The sequence below is a fragment of the Trichogramma pretiosum genome, unplaced genomic scaffold, assembly GCF_000599845.2.
Source record: "Trichogramma pretiosum strain Unisexual culture from Peru unplaced genomic scaffold, Tpre_2.0 scaffold14, whole genome shotgun sequence".
Taxonomy (NCBI): domain Eukaryota; kingdom Metazoa; phylum Arthropoda; class Insecta; order Hymenoptera; family Trichogrammatidae; genus Trichogramma; species Trichogramma pretiosum.
The window spans coordinates 1330121-1353496 of NW_019641706.1; the positions used below are offsets into that span (position 1 = coordinate 1330121).

At 43.1% G+C, this 23376-nt stretch overlaps 2 protein-coding genes across 11 annotated transcripts in view; one reads left to right on the plus strand and one right to left on the minus strand.

The window, feature by feature from the left end:
* LOC106656948 (sorting nexin lst-4) overlaps positions 1-19707 on the minus strand; it is a 39663-nt gene extending 19956 nt beyond the window's left edge. The window contains exon 1 of the mRNA XM_014378162.2: positions 19640-19707. The gene's annotated coding sequence lies outside the window, so the exon portion shown is untranslated. The remainder of the gene's footprint in view (positions 1-19639) is intronic.
* The window catches only part of LOC106656946 (protein Gawky), a 41085-nt gene that overhangs the window by 11742 nt on the left and 5967 nt on the right, over positions 1-23376 (plus strand). For 4 of the 10 annotated variants that reach the window (XM_014378151.2, XM_023462943.1, XM_023462944.1 and 1 more), the window contains exons 1-11: positions 10293-10860; positions 16878-16927; positions 17020-17132; positions 17308-17560; positions 17725-19250; positions 19341-19573; positions 19656-19975; positions 20266-20636; positions 20714-22072; positions 22154-22357; positions 23164-23349. In XM_014378151.2, coding sequence (XP_014233637.1) covers positions 17064-17132; positions 17308-17560; positions 17725-19250; positions 19341-19573; positions 19656-19975; positions 20266-20636; positions 20714-22072; positions 22154-22357; positions 23164-23349 — 4521 coding nt within the window. In that variant the 5' untranslated portion in view covers positions 10293-10860; positions 16878-16927; positions 17020-17063. Of the gene's footprint in view, positions 1-10291; positions 10861-16877; positions 16928-17019; positions 17133-17307; positions 17561-17724; positions 19251-19340; positions 19574-19655; positions 19976-20265; positions 20637-20713; positions 22073-22153; positions 22358-23163; positions 23350-23376 lie in introns of those variants that run through there. The other 6 variants (XM_014378153.2, XM_014378152.2, XM_014378158.2 and 3 more) reach the window with 4 other exon arrangements.

Here is a 23376-nt window from a genome sequence, read left to right on the forward strand (position 1 = left end):
TTTTTTATCATTGCACGTTTAATCGCGAAATAAAACGGACGAGTTTGTATCCTCGTTAAAGCACCCATTAAGCCGGTGTTGAAAAGTTGTTTTTGCCCATCACTTTTGTTTATAAATCTTCTCAATCTGATTAACGATTCAAATAGTGGCAGGCATTATTCAAACCGAGTTAAAAACGAACGACACGAATTTTCACTCGAAAAGCTGCATAACCAATGTTACCGTTCAAGCTCTGAAAATTTTCACTCGTTAAGTGCGTTAAACAATCTCTAACGTTGAGGCGATCCAATATGCTGCACGTTCGTTTTTTACCGACCGAGTGTAGTACCACCGAGGATGATGCCTTTTTTTCTAAACGGATTTTTTGAAAAATGGCTTATCGGATCTCCTCGCATTGTCACTACTAAACAACTGTACAGCAACTTTTAGCCAATTTCATTCCAGGCGGTTTTCTCAGTAAACAGGATTTAAATTTTTGATTTCCATCTTCCGGCTCAACGAACTTTCGATCCTGTTTACTGCGGAAAAACTATCGAATGAAATTGGCTAAATTGTCGGGTAATGCTGTTTCGGAGCAACAAATACGGGATTGTTCGAATCGGCCCTTCTTTTCGAGGATCGTTTTAGAAAAAAGTTATGCGCAAATGTAAAATTCGGCGCTTGGACGGTAATGTCGTTTGATGCAACTTTTAGAGTGAAAATTCGTGTCGTTCGTTTTTAACTCGACTTAAATGATGATGCCTGCCCCCTTTTGAATTCTTAATCAGATTTACGAAAATATATTTCAACACCAAAGTGACGGACGAAAATGTACCAAAAAAAAAGGACAAAAAACCCAGTCAAAACTTTAACGCGCGAGACAGGACAGCGTATAGAGCAGCGCCACGCTGTACAGCAACAGCAGCAGCAGCAGCTTGTCGTAGTAACGTATATATATATATATACGCGTCGTGTGCTTGAAGCCATTGCCCACGGTTGGGGCTGAATCGATTTCTACATGCGTCAGCAGCGCGTGCCCTGCTGCCGAGAACGTCTGTGTCTGGGTGTGTATCTTCTGCTGCTGCCGCTGCTCACCGTGCAAATGTGTGTAAGCGCGCATTTTTTTCATATTTTTTTTTTTTTTTTTGTGTAACGACTGTTGCTTCACTTCTTTTTTTCCAACCCCACCGAACATTTTTTTCGAAATGCTTCGCCGTGCTACGTTCTCTATATAGACATTCGACATCCAATCGCAGAGAGAGAAAGAGAGGTTCTCTCGAACTCTTGGCACAAAAACGCGATAAGATTGAAAAAGATTATTATCTGTTGCATCGGTGCGGCCAAGTAGCTTACTATCCCGTGCAACGTATCGAGTGATTAATGGCCGTACTAGTAGCCCTTTTTTTTCGCCGCCGCTGCCCTAGAATGGGGCAGTGCTAAAGGAAAGAGAGACGAGCAGCCGCCTCGAGACATTGTGGGTTACGCGGGTGGACTAAACTCGCGCGCGCGCGATAATGTATCGGATATAATAATGCCGAAGCCTTTAGCTTTACTCTCGGATGAAATGCAGCCCCATTAGTCTCGATCAGAGCGAGGTTCAGTGGGTGTTTACCGCTCGCGCTCGCACGCGGCTGCAGTAGTTGAAAGAGGAACTCGAGTGTCGAGTGCCAGAAAAATATATATACGTATGTGTGTGTGTGTGTGTGTGTGTGTGTGTGTGTGTGTGTGTGTGTGTGTGCTTTACCTGAACACCGATAGCGCGCGTACACATCGTGAAATTATAAGCATTTTACTTTTGAATGCGAACGTTTTAAAGTCAGTTATTATACGAATGTTCCGAAAAAAAGCTCTCAAACGTATATTCACGCATATCGTATTAAGCTCTATACGTACGTACACATATAGGTGCGCATCGGAAGATTATTTGCATTGGCCGTACACACACACACACACACACACACACGTTTTTCGGTACGCTAAATCTCGATGACTAAAGTACACGCGCACACATGTATAAAACGTCGCTGCGCTCAAAATATAAATACGTACGACAGAAACTTTTATCCTGGATGATACCGATCGATCCTGCGCTAGGCTCGCAGAGGCCCCATGAATAGCCCGAGCTTTTTCGAGCTTCTTTCTCTCTTTTGCCCCGTGAAAAAGAGAGATGGCTCACACACACTCTCGCTTGACTTGTGACCCTCTGTTTTACACAAGCGCAATTCTTTATCCCGCGCTGCCGACGTTTATATATGCATTTTCCGTCCGCGCACTCATACTTTCGTATCTTTTTTACAATATATATGTACGTAGTTTTGCTACCCGTGCTTTCAATTTTTCTTTTTCTATACCTCGAGGCGTTAATTTGCTGCTTCGCTATATGGACGATCGTCTTTCGGACAACTTTTCAATTTCAAATACGTCGTTTGCACGTGCAATTAATAAAAACCCTCTGCGATGATTAAATATTTGTTCAGGAAAATAGAAATGCTTCTCCGATAATCGTTGGAAAAAAATTTTATTTATAAATTCTTTGCCTTGAACATTCAGGCTAAACCGATGGAAATTTTTTAAAAGCTCTCCCGGGAACGAGCGTAAACATTTTTTGCATTTTCGACTTGTAATAACTTTCAGACCGAAAAGTTATATCCTTTTTTTTTTAATTCTTAATATTTTTTCAACAACTACCTCCACGCGCGCGCGTAAAATGTAATTAAGGTGTATGGGGCACGTAATATACGTATAGTGCGGGGCGCTCAAGCTCGGTGTATATACTTCAATTAATTTGCGTAACAAGCCTTGAAGCTGCGAGCGCAGAAGTTTTCCCCGAGAAAGGGTGGTGGTGGTGTAGCGCTGCAGAGGGCACGGATGAATGCAAGAAATTCGGAACGCGCGCGAGAGCAAAAGCTACGTACGTATGGATGAACCGACACGTTGTGTAATTGTTGGGTGGTATTCTCGTGTTACAGAGCACGTAATTTGTATACAGCATTGCATCGCATCATACACGCCATGTGCAGCAATCGCTGAAATTATATTATGCATATACCAAAGGGATGACCGGAATTGTCAATAATACCTCGTTAGCTGCGCACATGTTAAGCTCTTATGCTTGATTTCTTGACACATATGTGGACATCGCAATTTCGTATGCGCGCTTCTTCTAGTTTTTCGAGCAAAAAAAAAATCCAAGAAATTATCGTCCGTGACAAAAAAAGCCGAAATACATAATACGTATATATAAATTTTCGTGTACTTACCTGGAGCGAATCGCCCCACAATATCGTAACTTTTAACGGTAAAAGCACCGCACGCGCTTTTATAAGTGCGTTACATAAGGCGAGGGGTGCTGCTGTTGCAGCGCGCGCGCGTATTTTTCGTCGTCGAAGATCAAGGTGCAGCAGCACACGAGCTGCGCGTCCGCAGCAGTAAGTATAAGTAAGTAATAGTAGCAGTGGTAGTAGTAGGGGGTTACATTCGAAATAATAATGAAAAGAGTTTCGGTGCCCAAAGAAATGTATATTACAAAGTATACGTATAATAAGTATAACGCACTAGTAGTGTACCTACGCGCGCGGAGCGGAGCAGAGCGACAGACACAACAGAGAAAGAAAGAGAGAGAGAGAGGAGTTTCAAGAAAGTATAAGCTGCTGCTGCTGCGAAGGGTGGCCCACGGAATTTTTTTTTTTTTTCATACTGTAGGTAGCAACAGAAACGCAACGAGCGTATAGAAAGAAAAAGAAAACGTATATTGCAGCGTTGCTGTTGCCGCGCACAAAAGAAAAGTACGTGTACATATATACAAGCAGAGAGTCGTCGTACATATATACGCACACGTGCGTTATATACCCGAATGTAAGGGTGTAAGCATTATAAACGCGCGAGATAACAATGTAGCTCGTCGTCGCTCGTCGTCGTCGCTCGTAGTTGCTGCAAGCATTTATATATTATACAATATCCGCCCGGTGCATCGATATTAAAACTTGCTGAAATTGGAGTACGAAAAAGTATAGAGTAAAAAAAAAAACAGCTCGAGGCAGCAAAAAAGGAGTAAGAGCGAGAGAGAAAGAAAGAAAAATTCGATGACTGTACTCGATTTCAATTTAATCACATATATCCATATATACGCGACGATATAAGTACATAATGGTGTCTATATACATATAATGCAGCGAAATCGGAGAATCGCAATAAAATATTCGATATATTATAATTTCATTTTGGCTCGGGCGAGCGTTAAACTTTTTTAAATTAAATTTCATTTATCCTTGCGCTCTCAAAAGGCTGTATACATATAGACGCTATTATATTGAAGGATGATGTACCGAGTGCTTTTCACGTCGTCATTATATGCGACGATGATACCTATACATGTATACAAAGTTAATACATGGGCTAAGTGTGTGCGTGTATAAGTGCGCGTATATATCATAGAAACGAGAAGTGTGGATGTCTCGTTGTCCTCGACGGATAGCAGCAGCAGCAGCAGCAGCAGCGGCGGCGGCGGCTCTCTATACATATATTCGCGTCCTTCTCTCTCGTCGCCGCCGCCACCGTCGACGGTGCGGTGCAAGCTCGCGGCGCCGGCGGGGGAGGGGACTCGATCAATAATTCCCGATGTTGGCTCTTGTGCTATCTCTACTCTTCTCTGGGCTCTCTCTCGCGCGCGCGAGGAACTACCTCCTCTCGCTACCTCCGCTCGCATCCCTATACCCTCTCCTCGTCGGCTGCTGCTGCTACTGCTGCCTCCTCTTGTACTCTCTTTGTATATACATATAGATATTCCAAGTGCTTTCTATATATATATGTTCAAGGGAGCTTTTTTTCCTTTTTATTTTCATCTGCTTTTGATATCTCGGAAATTTAGCCGTGGCGTGCAAGCTCCTCGCGGTTCTCGGATTTTTATTTTTTTCCTCAATTACGTCGATGCAGTTTCCTAGCCGAAATTAACCCGATCACTTATGTACGCATATATATAGATTGTATTATATAAAACGCGCGACGACATTCTTGGCGCGTCCCGACGCGCGTGCTAATTAAGGGCTAACAGGGGGCTTAATGATTTATCATTTTTCAATTACGGTATTAGGCTGTAAAAATAAAACAATGTGTTTTTTTTCAATAACACAAATGATAATCCTTTTCAATAGCCTATTTGAAAGTATTTTGTCAAGTTAGATACTTAGAAACAATTGAGTACAATAATAATGAGGGTATTGGTCATCAACGCAAGCTATACGCATATCAAAACTACCTGTCGTAGAAATCCAAGAGCGAGCATTAATCTAATAAAGACTATGTGGTTTCATTTGTTCAATAGCCAATTGGCCATGGTCGCAACCAAAAGCTAGCCATAAGATGAACTGTAGCTACTTGTACATATAGCAAAGTGAAATTAATTTATGGGAAATGATAAAAAATGAATACTAAATTCTAGAAAATTGTACACAGGAGTAGCTACAGTTCATCTTATGGCTAGCTTTTGGTTGCGACCATGGCCAATTGGCTATTGAACAAAATGAAACCACATAGTCTTTATTAGATTAATGCTCGCTCTTGGATTCCTACGACAGGTAGTTTAGATATGCGTACAGATTGCGTTGAGCACCAATACCCTCATTATTATTGTACTCAATTGTTTCTAAGTATCTAACTTGACAAAATACTTTCAAATAGGCTATTGAAAAGGATTATCATTTGTGTTATTGAAAAAAACACATTTTTTTATTTTTACAGCCTAATACTGTAATTGAAAAATGATAAATCATTAAGCCCCCTGTTAGCCCTTAAGATTCGAGTTCGTTGCTTCGTTAATGAAATTATTCCAGCTACGCGCGGCTACTGCTATATACATATACCTATCCTATATATCACGGGAGTTGATTCAATTGTGTCTCGCGTGTAAAGCTCATGCTTCTCTAGTAACTACTATACAAATATTTAAACGTAAAATTACACGCATACACCTATAAACAATATACATGTTGTTGGTTTTGATAGTTCAGAGAGCTTCGCTGGCTTGTAATAATTCCATATACTGCCTCTGGTGCTGCGCTCGATTCGTTTATCATTTCGCGGCGTTTGACGATTATAATATGACGCGCGTTCAATAAACTTGGGATTGTGCCTATATATATATATAAACGATGTACAAGTTTCGCATATTATACATTTTGCGTTATATATATAGGTATTATGCATCGGTGCAGCCAACGCGAATAAAGCAACAGGTTAATATAATTGTAATAACGCGATGCATATTATCATTTGACGTTCTCTCTGTCTCTGTGCGCGCCCGTAATCAAATGGAATGCATATTTAAAATGCGCTTCGGAATCGACGATTTCGATATATATATAACGACGCGGGTATTAATCGCTCGATTCTCTTTGTTCGATGGACGCGAGAATTTCTGCTATTACTGCTGCCGCTGCTGCTGCCGATGTCGTGGAAAATCCTATTGTAACCGAGTTGTATTTTTCGCCGTATTATATATTCTTCTCTTTGGCAAAAATTTGCGTTAGTTATCGGGACTCGCAAGCACACGAGTATGTGTATACGTGATATAAGCGAAACTTCGCGCGCACGTGAATATTTAAAATTCAATCGCCCGTATGTATGTGTGCGCGCCTCGAAATGACAACGATGTAAGGCAGCAATAGCAGCAGCGAACCAAGTAAACACATTTTGCTTCAAGTCCTATAACGCGCTCGGCCGTAGCAGCTTACGACTATCTTTCTCTTCTCGCCCAATCCTCTTCGTACTGCTGCTGCTGCTGCTGCTGCTACTCTCTTTTATACAAAGTGAAGAGAATAAAAATAAAAAACAACAACAGCAACAAAACAAAAACAACTAACGTTGAGAGAAAAAAAAAGTTTTTGCAACCCTTGACTTCAAATTACGAATAGAAAAAAAAGCGGGCGAGCGAGCGAGAAGAGACGAAGAAGAAAATTTGCGCGCAGCGAGCTCGAGCGTTACTCTCTGTACACGATGTTGTGTGTTGCGCCAAAGGAGGCAGCAGCAACAAAAAAAAAAAAAAAAGAGAAAGGCTCTTATACGGTGGCGGTGAACTCGACGTCGTGACGCGCCATCGGAAAGTCCCAAGAGAGAACGTGTAGTGTAGTATACCTGCACATACACATAGTACTGCAGCAGCGGCACAATATTATGTGTATATATATAGATATAAAATGTGTTATATTGGTGCACATGCGATATATCTATAGGTAGCGTGCACATATACCCTTGCCCGAGCGGAGCCTCGGTAAATGTAGAATTATATACGTGTAAGACTGTATGCACTTTATATATATTTCGTACATATAATAATAAAAATAATAAAAAGAGTCGATGCGCGTGGTACTATTCAATTTCCTCAAAATCCTGTAAAAAATTAAATTTCATTCGAACGCTAAGAGGCGCGCGTTAGCAAGTATATAAGCGAATGCAGGGGGCCTCTCTCTCTTTCGTTATCGTTGTTGTAATTATTATGCTCTATCAAGCCGCAGAGACACAGTCATCGCACTCGGTTCTCCGCGAGCGAGCTGTAGTTTCTGTACATCATGTCATTTATATAAATAATAATCGACGACGTTAGGGAGCGAGCGAAGAAAAATAAACGATAAATCGATCGATCATTACGTACATATAAGGCGTATAACGCACTAATTCTCTCTGGAGTTCTCGCGATTGATGTTATGTTATATTTGCTCGCGCGCGCAATTCGAAATGTATTATATATACGGAGTGAGGCTCACGCACCGCGCCCGTACACATATAAGGCTCAGCGGAACAATGATAGGGAGCTCGCAGTTTTTAAAGGGCGGCTAAGTGAATTTTCTTCTTCTTCTTCCTGCGTGCAGCCATATACCATGGGCTTAAACCGTGTAGTAGTATAGGTTCACAGGAGTTGGGTGCGCAGCGGCGAGAGCGATTTTCCTTTCTTCGCCTCTCTGTGTGTGTGTGTGAGTTGATGCATGCCCCCGTGATGGTGGTGGAGTGTGCCGCTACTGCGGCCTGAGAGTTTTCGTGACGAGAATTCCTAAAAAAGAGCAGAACTGCTGCTGCCGAGAGTAGTAGTAGTAGTGCTTTTACTCTCTAACTTTCAGAGTTTAATAAATAATATAATTCTTAGCGGTGAAATCTCGCTTCTTTCTTTCATTCTTTGTATTTTCATTCAAATTCTCTCGTGTAGCAAGCCAGCGCACAGAAAAGTATACTCGAGAAAAGCTGTAGGAGAACTCGAACTCGATTAAAGTAAATTAATTTCTGATTCGAAATCAAATCACGAAGAAGCAGTAGCAGCAGAAGATCGGATGCCTTTTTCCGTCTGAAATGTAGCAAAAACTCTCGCTACTGCAGTTATACTCCACTGCACGTTATCAAAGAGCGAGAGAGAGAGAGAGAGAAATATACGAGTGCACGCGCCTCGGCCGGCGATGTCTGATACGTCTCTCTCGCTAGCTCCTCGCGAAGACAGCGCGAAAAAGAGCGCGAGAGAAAATAGAGAACGGAAAGCTGCTGCTGCTGTTATATGCGATCGAAACCCCTCTCGTATCACCGAGAGAGCACGCGCGTCATTATACAAAGTGTTTTTTAGCACCGTTTACATATGCTCCAACTATCATAAGCCGTGTGGCTATATAGTAGAGCGAGACGAGAGAAGAGACGCACGAGCTGCTTGAATGCAAGTATAGCGTTGCGTGTGCGTCAGTCGCGAAATAGCAAAGCTGTCAGTGCACAGCACGCACTATCTGCTGCTGCTGCAATATCAATGCATGCAAGAGAGGAGCAAGTCGAGTCCACAACGGAGTCGATTTTACAGAAGCTGCTGATCTATATATAAACTATCTCTCTCTCTCTCTCTCTTCGCGCGTTAACTCGTGCAAAAGTTTTGCATGCGTGCGTGCGTGCAAGTATATAGGTATTATAATGCGCAACGACTCGAGTTTTCTCTCTGTCTCTCTCTCTATCTCTCTCTTATATACTCGCGAGCTCATTATAAACGCATGTTGTTGCCCGTGTGCAATACCGCGTGCATAATTGACAGCGACCTGTACACGGACTACGACGGCTACGAAGCTTGCAAACGTCGGTGCTTGCTTGGTTCTATATATATATGCATACATATAACGCACTGCACACGCGAGCGCGTATACGTATGCAGCAAGTTGGAAGAAAAAAAAAGAACTTATATATATACGGGAGAGAAGGAGATACATATCCACCTGCCTCGGGCCTCGCTCCGATCCCTGCATAATAATAATAACAAACGATCATTGGCGGCTCCAACTTTCTGAATGCTGCTTGAAAACTTTTTTCTCTCTCCCTCTCGTTGCTTGCTATACTCGGCTCAAAACTCGTATTTTACGAGCGTGGCAACAGAGAGACGAGCGAGAAAGAGAGACGACCGAACGGACGAACGAACGAACGGACGTACGTACGTCGCCGCCGCTGCCGCCACCACCGCGACTATATACTATGTAACGCGAAGCGAGGGAGAGGGCATCCACACAAACGCACAAACTCCGAATATACATACACGACGACGACGACGACGACGACGACGACGACGACGACGACGACGACGACGACGACGACTACGACGAGAGCAGCGCAAGAGCAAAGGCATCGGCAGCAGCGGCAGAGAGTATACATTGCAAATTTGCAACTCTCCGCGCTGCCGCGAACTTGTGTGTGAGTGCAGCAATAGGTATAGAGGTACACCGTGCATAAGAGAAAGATAGATAGAGCATTTAAGTGGCGAGGAAGAGGGAGGAGTGCCGCTGGCAAGAATAGCTCTCGATTTCCCCGCGCGGCTCTTATACGCATGCGTCTCTCTTGGTGGCTGACTATACATGTGTTTTACGCCGCCTACTACTATAACTATACATAGCTATACTACTACTACTACTACTACGATGAGTACGACGACGTCGCCGACGCCGCCGCCGCTCGTGCTCATGGCTCGCTGAGAGTCTCTGTATGCTTTGGATGTGTGTAACGTTGAAAATCGTAGGCACATATATAACGCATATAGCGCTACATAGTGGCTGTGCCTCCTTTTATTATACACACGCAGACACGGGCACAGCAGTCTGCCTTTATCCCCACCACCCCTACTGCGGAGCGTGTCGTATGAGCAGCGCTACACATATGCGAGTAGATCGTAACTATGTGTGCGTGACTGTGAGCCGTTCTCTCTCTCTTGCTCTCGTGCAGCCAAAGGCAGCAAAAGCAGCGGCGACGACGACGACGACGGCGGCGGCGGCGGCGGCGGCGGCTGGCTCTAGCTGAAAACGCCAACTTTGCGATATAATATTGCCAACCGCGCACACAGAGGAGTCAGAACAGCAGCTCCGTGCGAAACGCGCGCGCACGGCTGTGTCGTGCATCAGTGTCTCTCTTTACCTAAAAAATACAACTATACTATACTCGTGCAGTATATTACAACAAGTACAGCTTAAGTAATATATTGATAAAATATATATATGTAGTATTATTATTATAATGCATATATGTATTTCGTAAAAGAAAAAAAGTTAAAAAAAGGAAGAAGTGTTTTGTGATTCGAAAAAAGAAGTGTTCTATTTATCGTATTCGTATATAGTAATATATACGCACGTACGCGCCAATCCACAGTGTATGTATAAATATATTATACCCGTGTGTTTGTGCGAGTGTGTTACGAAATAGTGCACGTTTATCAACAACAGCAAAAAAATCCAGTTAATAAATAAAATTGCAACCGTGAAAAGAGATATCAAAAAAAAAAGGAAAGAAAGCGATCTCGAGGAAGGGAAGAAGCGTTCAAAAAAGGAGCAGCGGAGACTGGTGTGCGTGCGTGTGCAGAAGCTGTAGAGGCAGAATAGACGTTCTTCGGTACGAAAAGCCTAACACCACCAAGTTTTTTTTTCATCGTCATCATATAAAATAATTATGAATATTTTCTTCAACGCGTTGAAGTCGAATATAATATTTCTTTTGGTACGAGTGCGAACCGTTTGTCGTGACTGTCTCGAGTCTCTTCGTCGTCGTCGACATGCTGCTAAAGGCAACCAACCTCGTCGTAATCGCCAGCTTTTTCGTCCGCGTACTTACATACACGAATTCTCGCTTCCCCGTATCCGTGTGTGCGATTTTTTTTGTATACGTGTATTATTATATCGAGATGCGTGTGTGTGTGTGTGTGTGTGTGCGAGATTCTTACGTCTTATTACTACATGGGGAGTTAGCCTTTTATACATATTGAAAGTGTGTGAGTGTGCGTCTCTGTGTTGGGCTCTTTGCTACTATACACATACAGTACTACCACCACTACTACTACTACTTTACACGGCTCGTGAACGTTTCACAGGCCGAGTGTTTTATAGAATTCCTCTCTGCTGGCGAGCGTCTGTATCTCTGCGTATGTGTGTGTGTACGAGAGTGCAGAAAACTGCTCTTTCTGCATACATACGCGCGTCTGTCTGTCTGTGTGTGTAAGCGATACACTCCAGTGAGTGCACTACTCGGGCTCTCTCGCGTATATAAAACCCGCTACCTACCTACCTACCTACCTACCTAGACGGGCGTTATATACCTATGTGCAATGTTCTATTTCTATATATATTCTACGCGATGATTTACGAGTTTTACTGCTGCTGTCGCTGCAACTTTTATTTGCTCTCTTAATTTTTCATATGGAATGCGTTTCATTTCACCCTCCCCTCCCCCCCCGTCCAAAATCATCATCTCGCGACAGTAGCAGCAGCAACGGACGGTTGGAACTGTCCGATTCAAAAAAAATAAAATTCTCTTTTTCACTTTTCTAGCTCTTTCTCTCCTCGTAAGACGCAGAGCAGCAGCAGACTCCTTCTCGTTAAAACCGTTAATCTTTATGTATGTATTTGACTTTCTCGCTCTCTCTACTGCTGCTCTGCGTGCCCAATCACACATTATTATTTCGTATACGGAATGCGTGCTGCTGCCTTATGCCCACGGAAACGGAGTTCCACCTTGCGCGGCTGGAGTCGATTCTACGTCACACACATCCACGCCTTGTGTTCCGTATTTTTCGTCGAACACTTTGCGGGTATAGTAGTAGGCACAAACATCTGTATATAACCTCAAAAAATTCCGTGTCGCCGTAATATCCGAGGGAGTCAGCTAGCTGTACGGCAAAGACGACGACGAGGCCGCGCTCGGAGTCAGAGTCAGCATACTATGCAGCGAGCGGAGCGCGTTCGAATGGCGAAAACACATTTTTTTCGAGTCTCTCTCTCTCTCTCTCTCTCTCTCTCGTTCTTTGTATGTTGAAACTACTGCCTGTATGCATGTGTTGGTAGAGTGTGATATGTATCGGAGTTACGGTATATGTATAAGGCTCGTGGTGCATTTCGTTACATATATGCCTAACCGATTTTTATTTCGTCGTCCGTTGCATAAATATATAACGCTTTGAGCTCTCTGTTATCTAATCCTTTTCTCATCGCGTTCTCTCTCTCACACACACTTACACACACTGACACAAAGTTCGAACGCACAGTAGAGGTGCCTACCCTCCGTCTTGTGTGTTATACATATAGGCGTTTATATATTTGCCTCTCTGCGACGACGACGACGACGACGACGACGACGACTGCGATTGTGCATTCTGCCAGCAGTTCTCTCTTCGCTTCGTCGTCGTCACTCGTTCTTTTAACCTACGCGACAAGCAGCATGATGAATTATTATATACGTATATCGTGTGGGCCCCCGTGCGTGATATTATAATAATCGCAAAAAAATAACGACAACGTAGCGTAAAGGAGTTCGGATACACATATATATGTCTCTTTGCGCGCGAAATGTTGAGAAAAAAAATACTCGGTTGAGTTTTTTCCCCCCTCTCCCGCGGCCGCTTCAATGCGCGTTAATAAGTATACCGCACTCTGCGACGCGAATATAGATGCACACGCGAGACCGCGATGCGTCGTACATATGCATATAACGCACATACACTTACGCATTCCGAAGCAATATTGAATCGAATTTACGGATCATTAAACTCGGTATGGTACGCGATACTGATCGGCGCAGCGCTGGAATGACAGCGCGAAGTCCCATCGCGCCAATGGCGTCGGCGTGTCACACACGAGTCCACGAAGTTTTTTTCCTCGCGCTTAATTTTTTTTTTCCTTTTCTTGTACTTTCTCGTGTCGTATTTTTCGTCCTTTCAGCAATTATATTATTAATATCGTAGGCGCGCGCGCGCACGATGGTGTGAGAACGCGAGAATAATGAACGAGACAGAGAGACTCGCGACGAAAATTACACCTCGCGTGAGTGTTGTATATATTGGACACACACCCACTACTCGTCACTTGCGTCAATTTATCGGCTGGAAAAATCTCTCTCTCTCGAATACGTGTATTAAATACGTAGTATAATATAACGCGCGAAATTCCTCAATTATATATTTTAAGCATATTAGACGCACACGCAGCAGTAGTAGAGAGCATATAGCGAAGATAACCCTTGTGACACTGTGTGTAATGCTCGCACAACCACAACAAAACAATAATATCGATCTTTCCATTTCTGTCTTTCTTTTTTTTTTCGCGACGACGATTGCGTGCGCCCATTTACACGCGATGCATCAGGCCATTTAGTTATTCAAAGCAGGTATACATGTCAGTCAGTTGATTCTTTTTTTTCTTCTTTTTCTTTGGCTACTTCGCCTTTATTTTTTCCTTTATGCGTTTGCTTGCTTATAAAAGGCGACGATGCCACATTATAATACGCGCGCGACTCAAATTTATTAGTTAACTCCGATAAAAGTGCCAAAGGCGAGATTTTTCGACTTCTCGTATACATAACACGCGCGCGTGTAACGTGTGCAACAGCAGCAGCAGCAGCATCAACATGCATATTATAGCTAGAGCCTAGAGATGTTCACTGTTTTTCCCTCTCTCTCTCTCACTCGTTCTAACTCTTGCCTGTCGTCCGTCGTCGTCGTAGTCGACAACGTCGGTCGACCTATTTTTAAACCTTATGCACTGGCTTTAATAAGTTTGATGTGGCTTATGCGTGCATTATACACATCTCTATATTAAGCCCCTGCTTAATAAACTGAGTGTGTGCAATAAATAAAATTTATGTACTTCGGGATGAGCGAGAGAGAGAAGAGGAAGAGCAACCACGGCAACGGCACACACCGAGCTCGGCTAGTGCATACATATAACGCATATATACTATATATCGTTGCTCACCCCGACATGTATTTAATACATCAGTCTATATAAACGCGACGATGAAAAATTCGAGCGGAATAAAAAATCTTTGCGCTAGCCAGACTCTATTATGTAGTGCGTCGTCCCGCTTCTATAGGCCCTGTGCACCGGTTGTAACAGTATGATATAGCGCCACAAATCATCAGAAATATGACATAATTGAGCAGAACGCGTATATAGCACAATATTAGCTATATCGCGCGGAAAAGAAGAGAAATAAAAAAAAAGAGGGTGGCTCTCCCGTGCAGCATTGCGAGTGTAATATATATATATAGCACGCACGAGCAGCAGCAGCAGCAGCAGCGAGAGGAGCGAGCCCAGCGCGCGCATTGCACTTCGATCTTGATACAGCGTGTAGCCAATCAGTGCCCGGCCGTACTATACACGTAATACAAGTAGTGACGAGCGTAATTTTAAGGAAATAGAGAAAATACGTCGCTGCTGCTGCCACGAGGGGTGGGATAACATCGCGCGGCGGTCGCTCGGTCGCTTATTCGCGGGGGCAATAAAGAAACGAAGGGGGTGGAGGGAGAGGGGGAAAGGGTCAAGGTCGCGGTCTTTTATGTATATATATATAACACTAATAGACACACACACAAACTCGCGCATTTTTCTTAAACAAAAAAAAAGAGCGAGAGAGAAACTGTATTATACGCGCGTGCGAGCGTGCAATTTTCAAGGATCGTTAAGGACGTCAATCATTTATATGCGCGCTCTGCTTGCTCTATACCTTTCATTCGTCAAAATTCAATAATAACGCTATATGCGCGTTTACACGGTTTCATTGTGCGTTGGTGTGTATGTGTGCGAGAACGGAGTTTCGCGCGTGTATATACACACGATGCCACGCCAAAAGGTGCGCGCATTCTCAAAGTCGTTTCGCGTATACGCTATATATCTTGTTGCAAACTGCACACTGGCCATCGTCGTCGTCGTCGTCGTCGTCGTCGTCGTCGTCGTAGTGGTCATCGTTGTCGTGCGTGCTTATAAACCTACACACGAGTATATTATATTATGTTCTTCGTGTGCACGAGTGTGTGTCGGGCCGTTCGCTGCATTTATATATGATATTATGATGATGACGATGACGACGACGATGAACGATGAAAATTTCGCACGCATCGCGCACTACGCAGCGTCGTGTGCAAAGACAAATATAATATTAAACTTAACTAACTAACTGCTACTAGACGCGAGCTACTTTTGTGCGCGTGGGCGTGTATACGTACGACTGTGTAAGGTGGCGATGAGACACCCGCGAAGACGACACAGTTGTTTTGTTGATGTTGTTATTGTTATTATTATTATCACTAATGTAGCGTTTTAGTATAGAGAGATATAGTACGCGCGAGGTAGTAGTAATGCAATACTCGCCCGGACCTTCGAGATGTTATTCTGGATGTGTTTTTTGTTGTTGCTGCTGCTGCTGCGCTTTGTGCAGCAGCTTACCTTACTTCCTCGACATTTTAATATAATAATTGCGGATCTTTGTGCGAATCTCGGCCCCGCAAGTTCTGTAAAGCAAAAACACGATAGCCCTGTAAGCGTGTGGCATACGATACATACTATTTCGAGTGCATTATACGTATGGCTTATAAACTACTACACGGCGTACATGAAGGTTTTAGGAATGTGCAACACTACACAGCTCGAGTAGTAGTAGTAGTAGTAACAGTAACTATCTCCAGTTCTCGTCTGTGTGTCCGTGTATACGTGTGTGCGTCTGCGAGTGCATATATCTATAGACTATCGTAAGCTTTCGCTCGCGCGCGGAGCTCGTGAAAGGCCGTGAGCGGCGGCGGCGCAAATGGCTCGTAGGTGGAAAGGAGCACACGAGAACTGCATATTATACGGCAGCGACGACGGTGTGTTGTAGCTGCAGCATTGGAATATTATTATATTTGTGTGTGTGTGTGGTTATAATAACGTATGTATGCTCTTATATAGCGCGAGCGACTCTTTTTCTTTTAACTAGCAAAAGTAGTTTTGCAAGTGAGAACGTAGGCAAGAAAAAAAAAAAATGAGCGGGTGCACGCGTTGACAAAAATTTGTTTTCGAGATCGGTTATTCCTTGCGATATATTTTCCAAGTTGGTTAGCGAGATGTCTTAACGCTATAAAGCTCTCTCCCTTATATTATATTCTTTCGCACTTCTCCTTCGTTACCAAAACATGTCTTTCTTTCTCTCTCTCTTTCTCCCCTTGTTACTTACTTTCTGAGCCGTATATCGGGCGTACGTATATGTATATAACAACCGCTCAGGACAAAGGAAAAACCGAGTTATATAGGACACCTGGAGCTCATAATAGATTCTTCCATTGTACTTTTATGCCGTTGTTATACTCTTTTATATAATGTATAAGATGGAGAGGAGAATCCCTGCTGATGCTGCTCTCTCTCTCTCTCTCTCTATGTTCGCTTAGCTCGCTCTCTCTCTCTCTCCGCTGCTGCAGTTGCAAGAAATTTTGTCGAGAAATGTATTATAAAGCGTGCCTCACGGGTCCGCGAATATTTCGAATGATTTTAAAAGAGAGCGCGGATTCGCGCGCCTATAGCGAGAAATTCTTTGTATAATTCATAAATACAGCACTCATCGTCGCTCGGAAAGAAATAATCTAATAATTTTTTTCTTTTTTGCTGTTGCAGATCTCTACTGGCATGGAGCTAGGAGTGCACTGACAGCGATATTTCACAAGGTAAATATCATATCTTCCTTTTCTTTTTCATGTACAGATATTGTTTTAGAGATTGCATTTATGATAAGATACTTTTTTTTTGCTGATTACAGATCTTGGTTTCTATGCATTGCCTGCCAAAGAAGAACTGAGCCCAATGTTTCCACACAATTCTAGTTCACATGAGATTTCTACCGAAACAAATGCCTTCGTACAAAATTCCAAGGTGAATAGAAAGAAAATTTTTTTTAACAAGAAGCAATTTCTCTTATCTTTCTATGTAGTGTTTATGTCCAAAAAGTAACTGTCAGTAAAAATGATTAAATTTGCACTGACGATTCCTATTTTCCTCGAATTTTGTATTTGATATATGTACTAATATACTTTTATAATTTGAATAGGGGGATGTAGTAGTATTAGAGGAAAGCAGTCTGACTGGGGTGAGGGATGTGGGTAAAAGACCAGAAGACGCTGGGTACTGTGATATCGAATTCATAAAGAACAACAAAAATAACAACTGTGGCAGATTAACGGAAAGCAGCAGCAATATGCCAAACTTTGTGATGGCAAAACAAACAGCAGCAGCTGAACCTATCAGCCATACTGAAGCTGATGCCATCATTGACCTCTCTACCGTCCTCATGAGCGGTGCTGGTATGTAATATAACTTGTATAATTGATACTTCATTTTCAAATACTAATTAAGGGCTGGAAGATTTTTTATGGACCTGCCTTTAACAAAAGTTTCTTTGACCTGTTTTAGTGTATTGTAAACTATAATCAAAGTTTTTATGTTAACATTATATTTTTTTTTACAGACAAGTCCTCAGCACATGTGGAAGTAAAGTCATCATTATCAGCAGATGGCCAAAGTATCGTTCGTATCATGAACACATTTTTCAATAATGTTGATGAAAAAACAATCAACACTTTGATTCATTCAAATAAGCCAAACAAAACTTGCAATCATGGCTTGGCCAAAGACAACATCCATGATAAAGACTATGATGAGATTAAATTGAACCATCTAATTAAAGAACAAAATGAAAAAATGAATAATGCCATTCATGATAAACATCACAATAACAGAGGTCATGAAGCAACAGTAGCAGCATCAAACAACCATCATAAGCAGCAGCAAAGCGCAGCTGCTAACTCTAAGTCTACATCTAAGCCGTTAAGTGATAATAAGGATAGCTTTAGCTCAGTAAGCCCTAGGGTACTAAGCTTAAGAAATAAAACAACAGCAGCAGATGTATTCCAATATTATCGTTATCTCTCAACGATGATAAAGGACGAAGTTAAGGAGGAGGATGAGCAGCGACGTAAGATCAATAACCGTCGTTGCTCAGCACCTAGCCTAGTTAGGATGATACCCAAGTCTGATGATGGCCAGCGGGCCCTTAACCTTAAGGCTAATATTAGTCATGTAAGTTTAATTAATAAGCCGAATAACTCCATGTCTGTGATATCGCTCGGCTCGAGCTCAGCATTCAACAGCAGCTTCAGTGGCATGAAAATCAGCCAGAACACCATTAAGAAGATCTTCAATGAGATTGATCAAGAAGGCACGGTTAATAATCATAAAGAGCGCCAGGCCAGTTCTTCCATTACGCTTACCGTTCCTACAACCACGACAACAAGGCGGGCCTGCCTCTTCTTGATCGAGCAACTCGTACAAGCTGGAAAGGATGAGCTCGAACGACGACTAATAAGCGCATTATGTGTTCCATTAAATTTAGAATGTAAAGCTCCGATGCAGCCGCTGCTGTCTCTACTGCAACTAATGTCGTACCAGTACATGAAGAAGCAGCTTTGGCAGCAGTTCATGCTGACGAGCTCAATCGATGGTATTAGCTATACCGAAGCAACAATGTTCACTGTTGGTGCTCCTTCGTCGCGGGTTTATAATGATTATAAGTCTAATAATGAGCCTCTAAATACTAGCTTTAAGATTTCTGGTGATAATGCGTCCTATCGGCGTATTACCATTGATAATGATGATTATCTAATGCAACTTAAGGAGATAAAAATGCAGTTGTCTAAGTCTATGCTGATCGTTAAAATTAATACTGAATATGATAACAATAAGAACTACGATAAGGACTACAGTAAGGATAGTGATAAGTCTGATGAATTCAAAGAGAAGGCGGTCGATTATGATGATAATAATAAACTATGCCGGCGATTTGATGAGAAAACAATGATTGTTAGGCAGCCGGCCAACAATAACATTCCTAATACCTGCGAGCCTACGATGACGCTTAATTGCCAATCTACCACCGTTATCAAATCTCAAGCGATGTTTGATGTACCTGCAATCCAATCTACTCTCGAGAACGAGGTGCGTACACTACCCTGACTTCTAGTTTTTTTTCATGAATAAACGAGTCTCTAGAGGCATGACTTAACGAAAAATTATTTCTTATTTCAGATGAACAAGACGAAGAAAAGTGATAAAACGGGATCTAGTCTCGTTGAAGACTGCAAAAGCCTTCTCGCTGATTATTTCCGAGTGAAGCGTGACAATGATAATTGTGATGACAACGTACGCCAACTGACGAGACTGAGGGAGGTTCTGAATACTCTGCTGACGACTAAACATCGTTCAGCTCTCATTGACGAAATTATTAAAAATAAAGATACTATCCCAATTCAAAAATACGAGTAAGTTTTTACCAACGGTCTTTTAGCGAAATTGTTAATTCTGAAAGAGATTGTCTAAAAGCGTACCTTCTTCATTCAACAGGAACAACAACTGCGGCAGTGCAGCTATGATTCATGACTACAAACAGCGCTGGGGCATTCCAAGCCTCTTGGGACTCTGCGGCGGTGGGGAAAGCTCTCTCAACAGCGGAGCTACCGCTAGCTGGGCCTCGCAGCCAACTACACCGACCAATAACAATCCCGCTCCCTCCGGATGGAGTGGCAGCAACAGCGTAGTTACCTCCGGTGGCAATGCTTCCGGTTCTAATCCGCAACAACAGCAACAAACACCACAAGCCAATTGGCAGCAGGGAGCGCCGGGCAATAGAAGTATGCAAGGACAAGGACCACCCGGCAACCCAGGTAAACAGAGACTAATATTTACAAAATTTAAGTTTCGAGATACACACTGCAGAGCGCGAGTAAAATGACACCTATCGTTCGATAACGAGAGTAATCGCATGCTTAGTCGCGTGTTTACATCACGCGTAAGCACAGCTAACATGAACTAGGAATGGGTATGTGTGAAATTTTTCACGACTCTCGTTTATTGAGCGATTAGAATCAGAAAAAATCTACCCACCTTGATCTTATCCGTTGTGTTTTAAAATTAGTGACATGAAGTGATATTGACACGTGAATCTTTGTTACAGCCCCTCAACAAGTGCCGCCTACATCGCAATCAAATAACCAAACCACCGGTAACACCGCTGCCAATACAAATACTCAATGGGGACAACAAGCCCAGCAGCAGGGCAATAAAGCTACCAACCAGCAATCTCAAAATAACAACGGTTCAGGTGTTGCACCTCAGCAGCAGCAACCACCGAATCAACAGCAGCCGCAACAAGCTCAGCCTCTGCAGCCTCAGCAACAAGCCGGAGTCAACAACAACCAGCAGATGCCGAACTCTGTGGCAGTCAGTGCCGGATCTCCTCCCGCTACCAATCCGTCAACCAAGCAACAACTTGAACAGTTGAATACTATGAGAGAAGCTTTATTCAGTCCTGATGGCTGGGGATGCGTAAGTATTTTCAAAATGCGTGAAGTGTACATAAGTGAAGTTTCATAATAGTCTAACTAATATAATTTATTGTTTAGCAACATGTTAACCAAGATACAAACTGGGATGTGCCTGGCACCCCAGAGCCAGCAATTAAGTCTGATAATCCTATGTGGAAAACTACAGTGAATAATGGAACCGATTTATGGGAAGCGAATTTGCGCAACGGCGGTCAACCGCCCCCGCAACAAGCCAAAACACCCTGGGGACACACCCCGTCAACCAACATTGGTGGAACTTGGGGCGAAGACGATGATACCGCTGATACATCGAACATGTGGACTGGCACTCCTTCGCAACCACCGGCTCAACCCAACACTGGCCAATGGCCAGGCGCTGGTGGCAATACCTCGCAAACCGGTATGTGGCAACCAGGTGGAAGTTCTGGTGGACCTGCCTCGACTGGGGGCTCGAATTGGGGCGATCCACGCGTGGATCCCCGTGATCCACGTGAATTGCGCTCGGTTGATCCTCGCGAACTTCGCGATCCACGAGATCATCGTATGTCTCTGGATCCTCGTGAACAACATATGCGCGTCATGGACTCTATGGGGGCTCGAGACATGCCTCGCATGCCGGGTGAAGTTCGTGGCGATCCCAGAGGTGGAATATCTGGCAGACTCAATGGCTCCAGCGCCGATGCGATGTGGAACCAACCTCCGGGTCCACCTCATCATCAAATACCAAGCCATCAACATCCTAATGGCCCACCAAATAAGATGATCGCACCTTCGAATATTAATCAGTGGACTGCTCCACCACCCAAAGATATGATACCCGGAAAACCAACAGGATGGGAAGAACCTTCACCTCCCACTCAAAGACGCAACGTTCCCAATTACGATGATGGCACTAGCCTCTGGGCTAATCCTGCAGCCAATCAACGTCCGATGCAAGGAAACAAAGCTCCTCACTGGAAAGATGTGCAAACTCAAAACTTCGGACGTGGAAACGATTACTTTGCCTCGGGTGGCATGCAATGCCCTCCCGGTATGATGCAAAATCAAATGCCAGGTCAGCCAGGTATGAAACCAGATACAAGCGGTGGTCAGATGTGGGGTGCAAATTATCCAGGAAGCGGTGCCGGACCTACCGGTGGAAGTCACAATGGCTCTTGGACCGACGGTCCATCTGATATTTCAAACTGGAGCAGTGGCGGCGCTATTCGTAAACGTAGTGTACGTGATATTGTCAATCCCCAAACTTCCGGCAAGAACTTCAGTTGGGATGAACATAAAAAACCGCCTATGGGGCCATCCGGTGCCGGCAATTGGGGTGACTCAGATATGGATCCGTCTAGTAACTGGGCAGCGCATACTCCTCATAAGCCTACGTTGACAAAAGAATTGATTTGGAACAGTCGTGAATTCAGATACCTTTGCGATATGGGATTCAAGGTATAATTTTTTTTCGTCTTTAATATAAATTTCGTGGTTTTTTGACAAACAATTCTGTAAACATAATTTTCGTATTTACAGAAAGAAGATGTTGAATTAGCTTTGCGCAATCGTGAAATGAACTGTGACGAAGCTCAAGAATTATTGAATCAACTGCGCCCGACTGATCAGTGGCGTCGTCACGATGGAGGAGGCCATTCCAGCTATGATCCTTCGAGTCAATCAGCCGGAAGCCAATCCTTCTCGCGATTCAACCACATCAGCCAACCAGTAGCATTTACACCGGTAAGTGAAAACTCCTACAAATGATTCATCTTGCTCATTTTGCCCATTTCCAACTTGACTCTTGGGTATGGATTTTCCTCATCTTTTTGAATGATCCACGTGAATATAACAGACCTCAAGCTGTTTCTGGTGTTTGTTTTGACTTTTCGAGGTCTTATTTCCGTAAAAGCGTTATCGACTAAAATAAGAAAAACCTGATCGGAGCGCAAACAACGTGCATGAAATAATCATAATATTGTGCAGTTATAATGTTTTAATAAAACCGGTATCCTTAAATTTTTATATTGTAATGCAACTTAACATGCATTTGCTTCAGAAGCTTTGACAAGCATTTAGCAGTTTTAAATGGCATCCGATAAATTTGATAAAAAATATTCTCTTCTGCAATGTTTGATGCAATGAATTACAATTATTATCATTAAGCAATTTTTTCTTGATTACGGGAAATTGGTGCTCGAAAACCTTCAAGGTGGAGGCTTGTATCGCATTTGAATAATCATTTGGTTCAGTATTCTATCCTGTGCTCTCCGTTATATCCAGTAGTATCTATAATTACATCGGGATTGGAAGATTCTCAATTTCAAGTAGTTATACTTTTTTATTCTTACAATTCAACACGACCTAAATACAATCTACAAAATGTCAGACGTACATGCACACTTATACGAGAACTGTTAACGATTCGAAAAAAGCCCCAATCAAAAGTCGTTTAGGGATTATTTTCATAAGAACATTTAGAGTTAGGAAGAAGGGCGTATCCGTAAAAATTGAAATTACAAAAACCAAAAAAATATGCGCACAAACAGGGAGTCGGAGTACCGAGTAGCGCCGTGCCCGCGTCCGGTGGTTCGGTCGCTAGCTCCAGTCTATTGAAGCTGCACCAGCAACAGCAACAGCAGCAGCAGCAGCAGGCGGCCGCAGCTGTGCAATTGCAACAGCAGCAACAGCAGCAACCACCGAGCAGTAATACGCCTCAGCAGTCTTTCAATCAGGTGAAATTGCCAATCCGCCCTTTACAT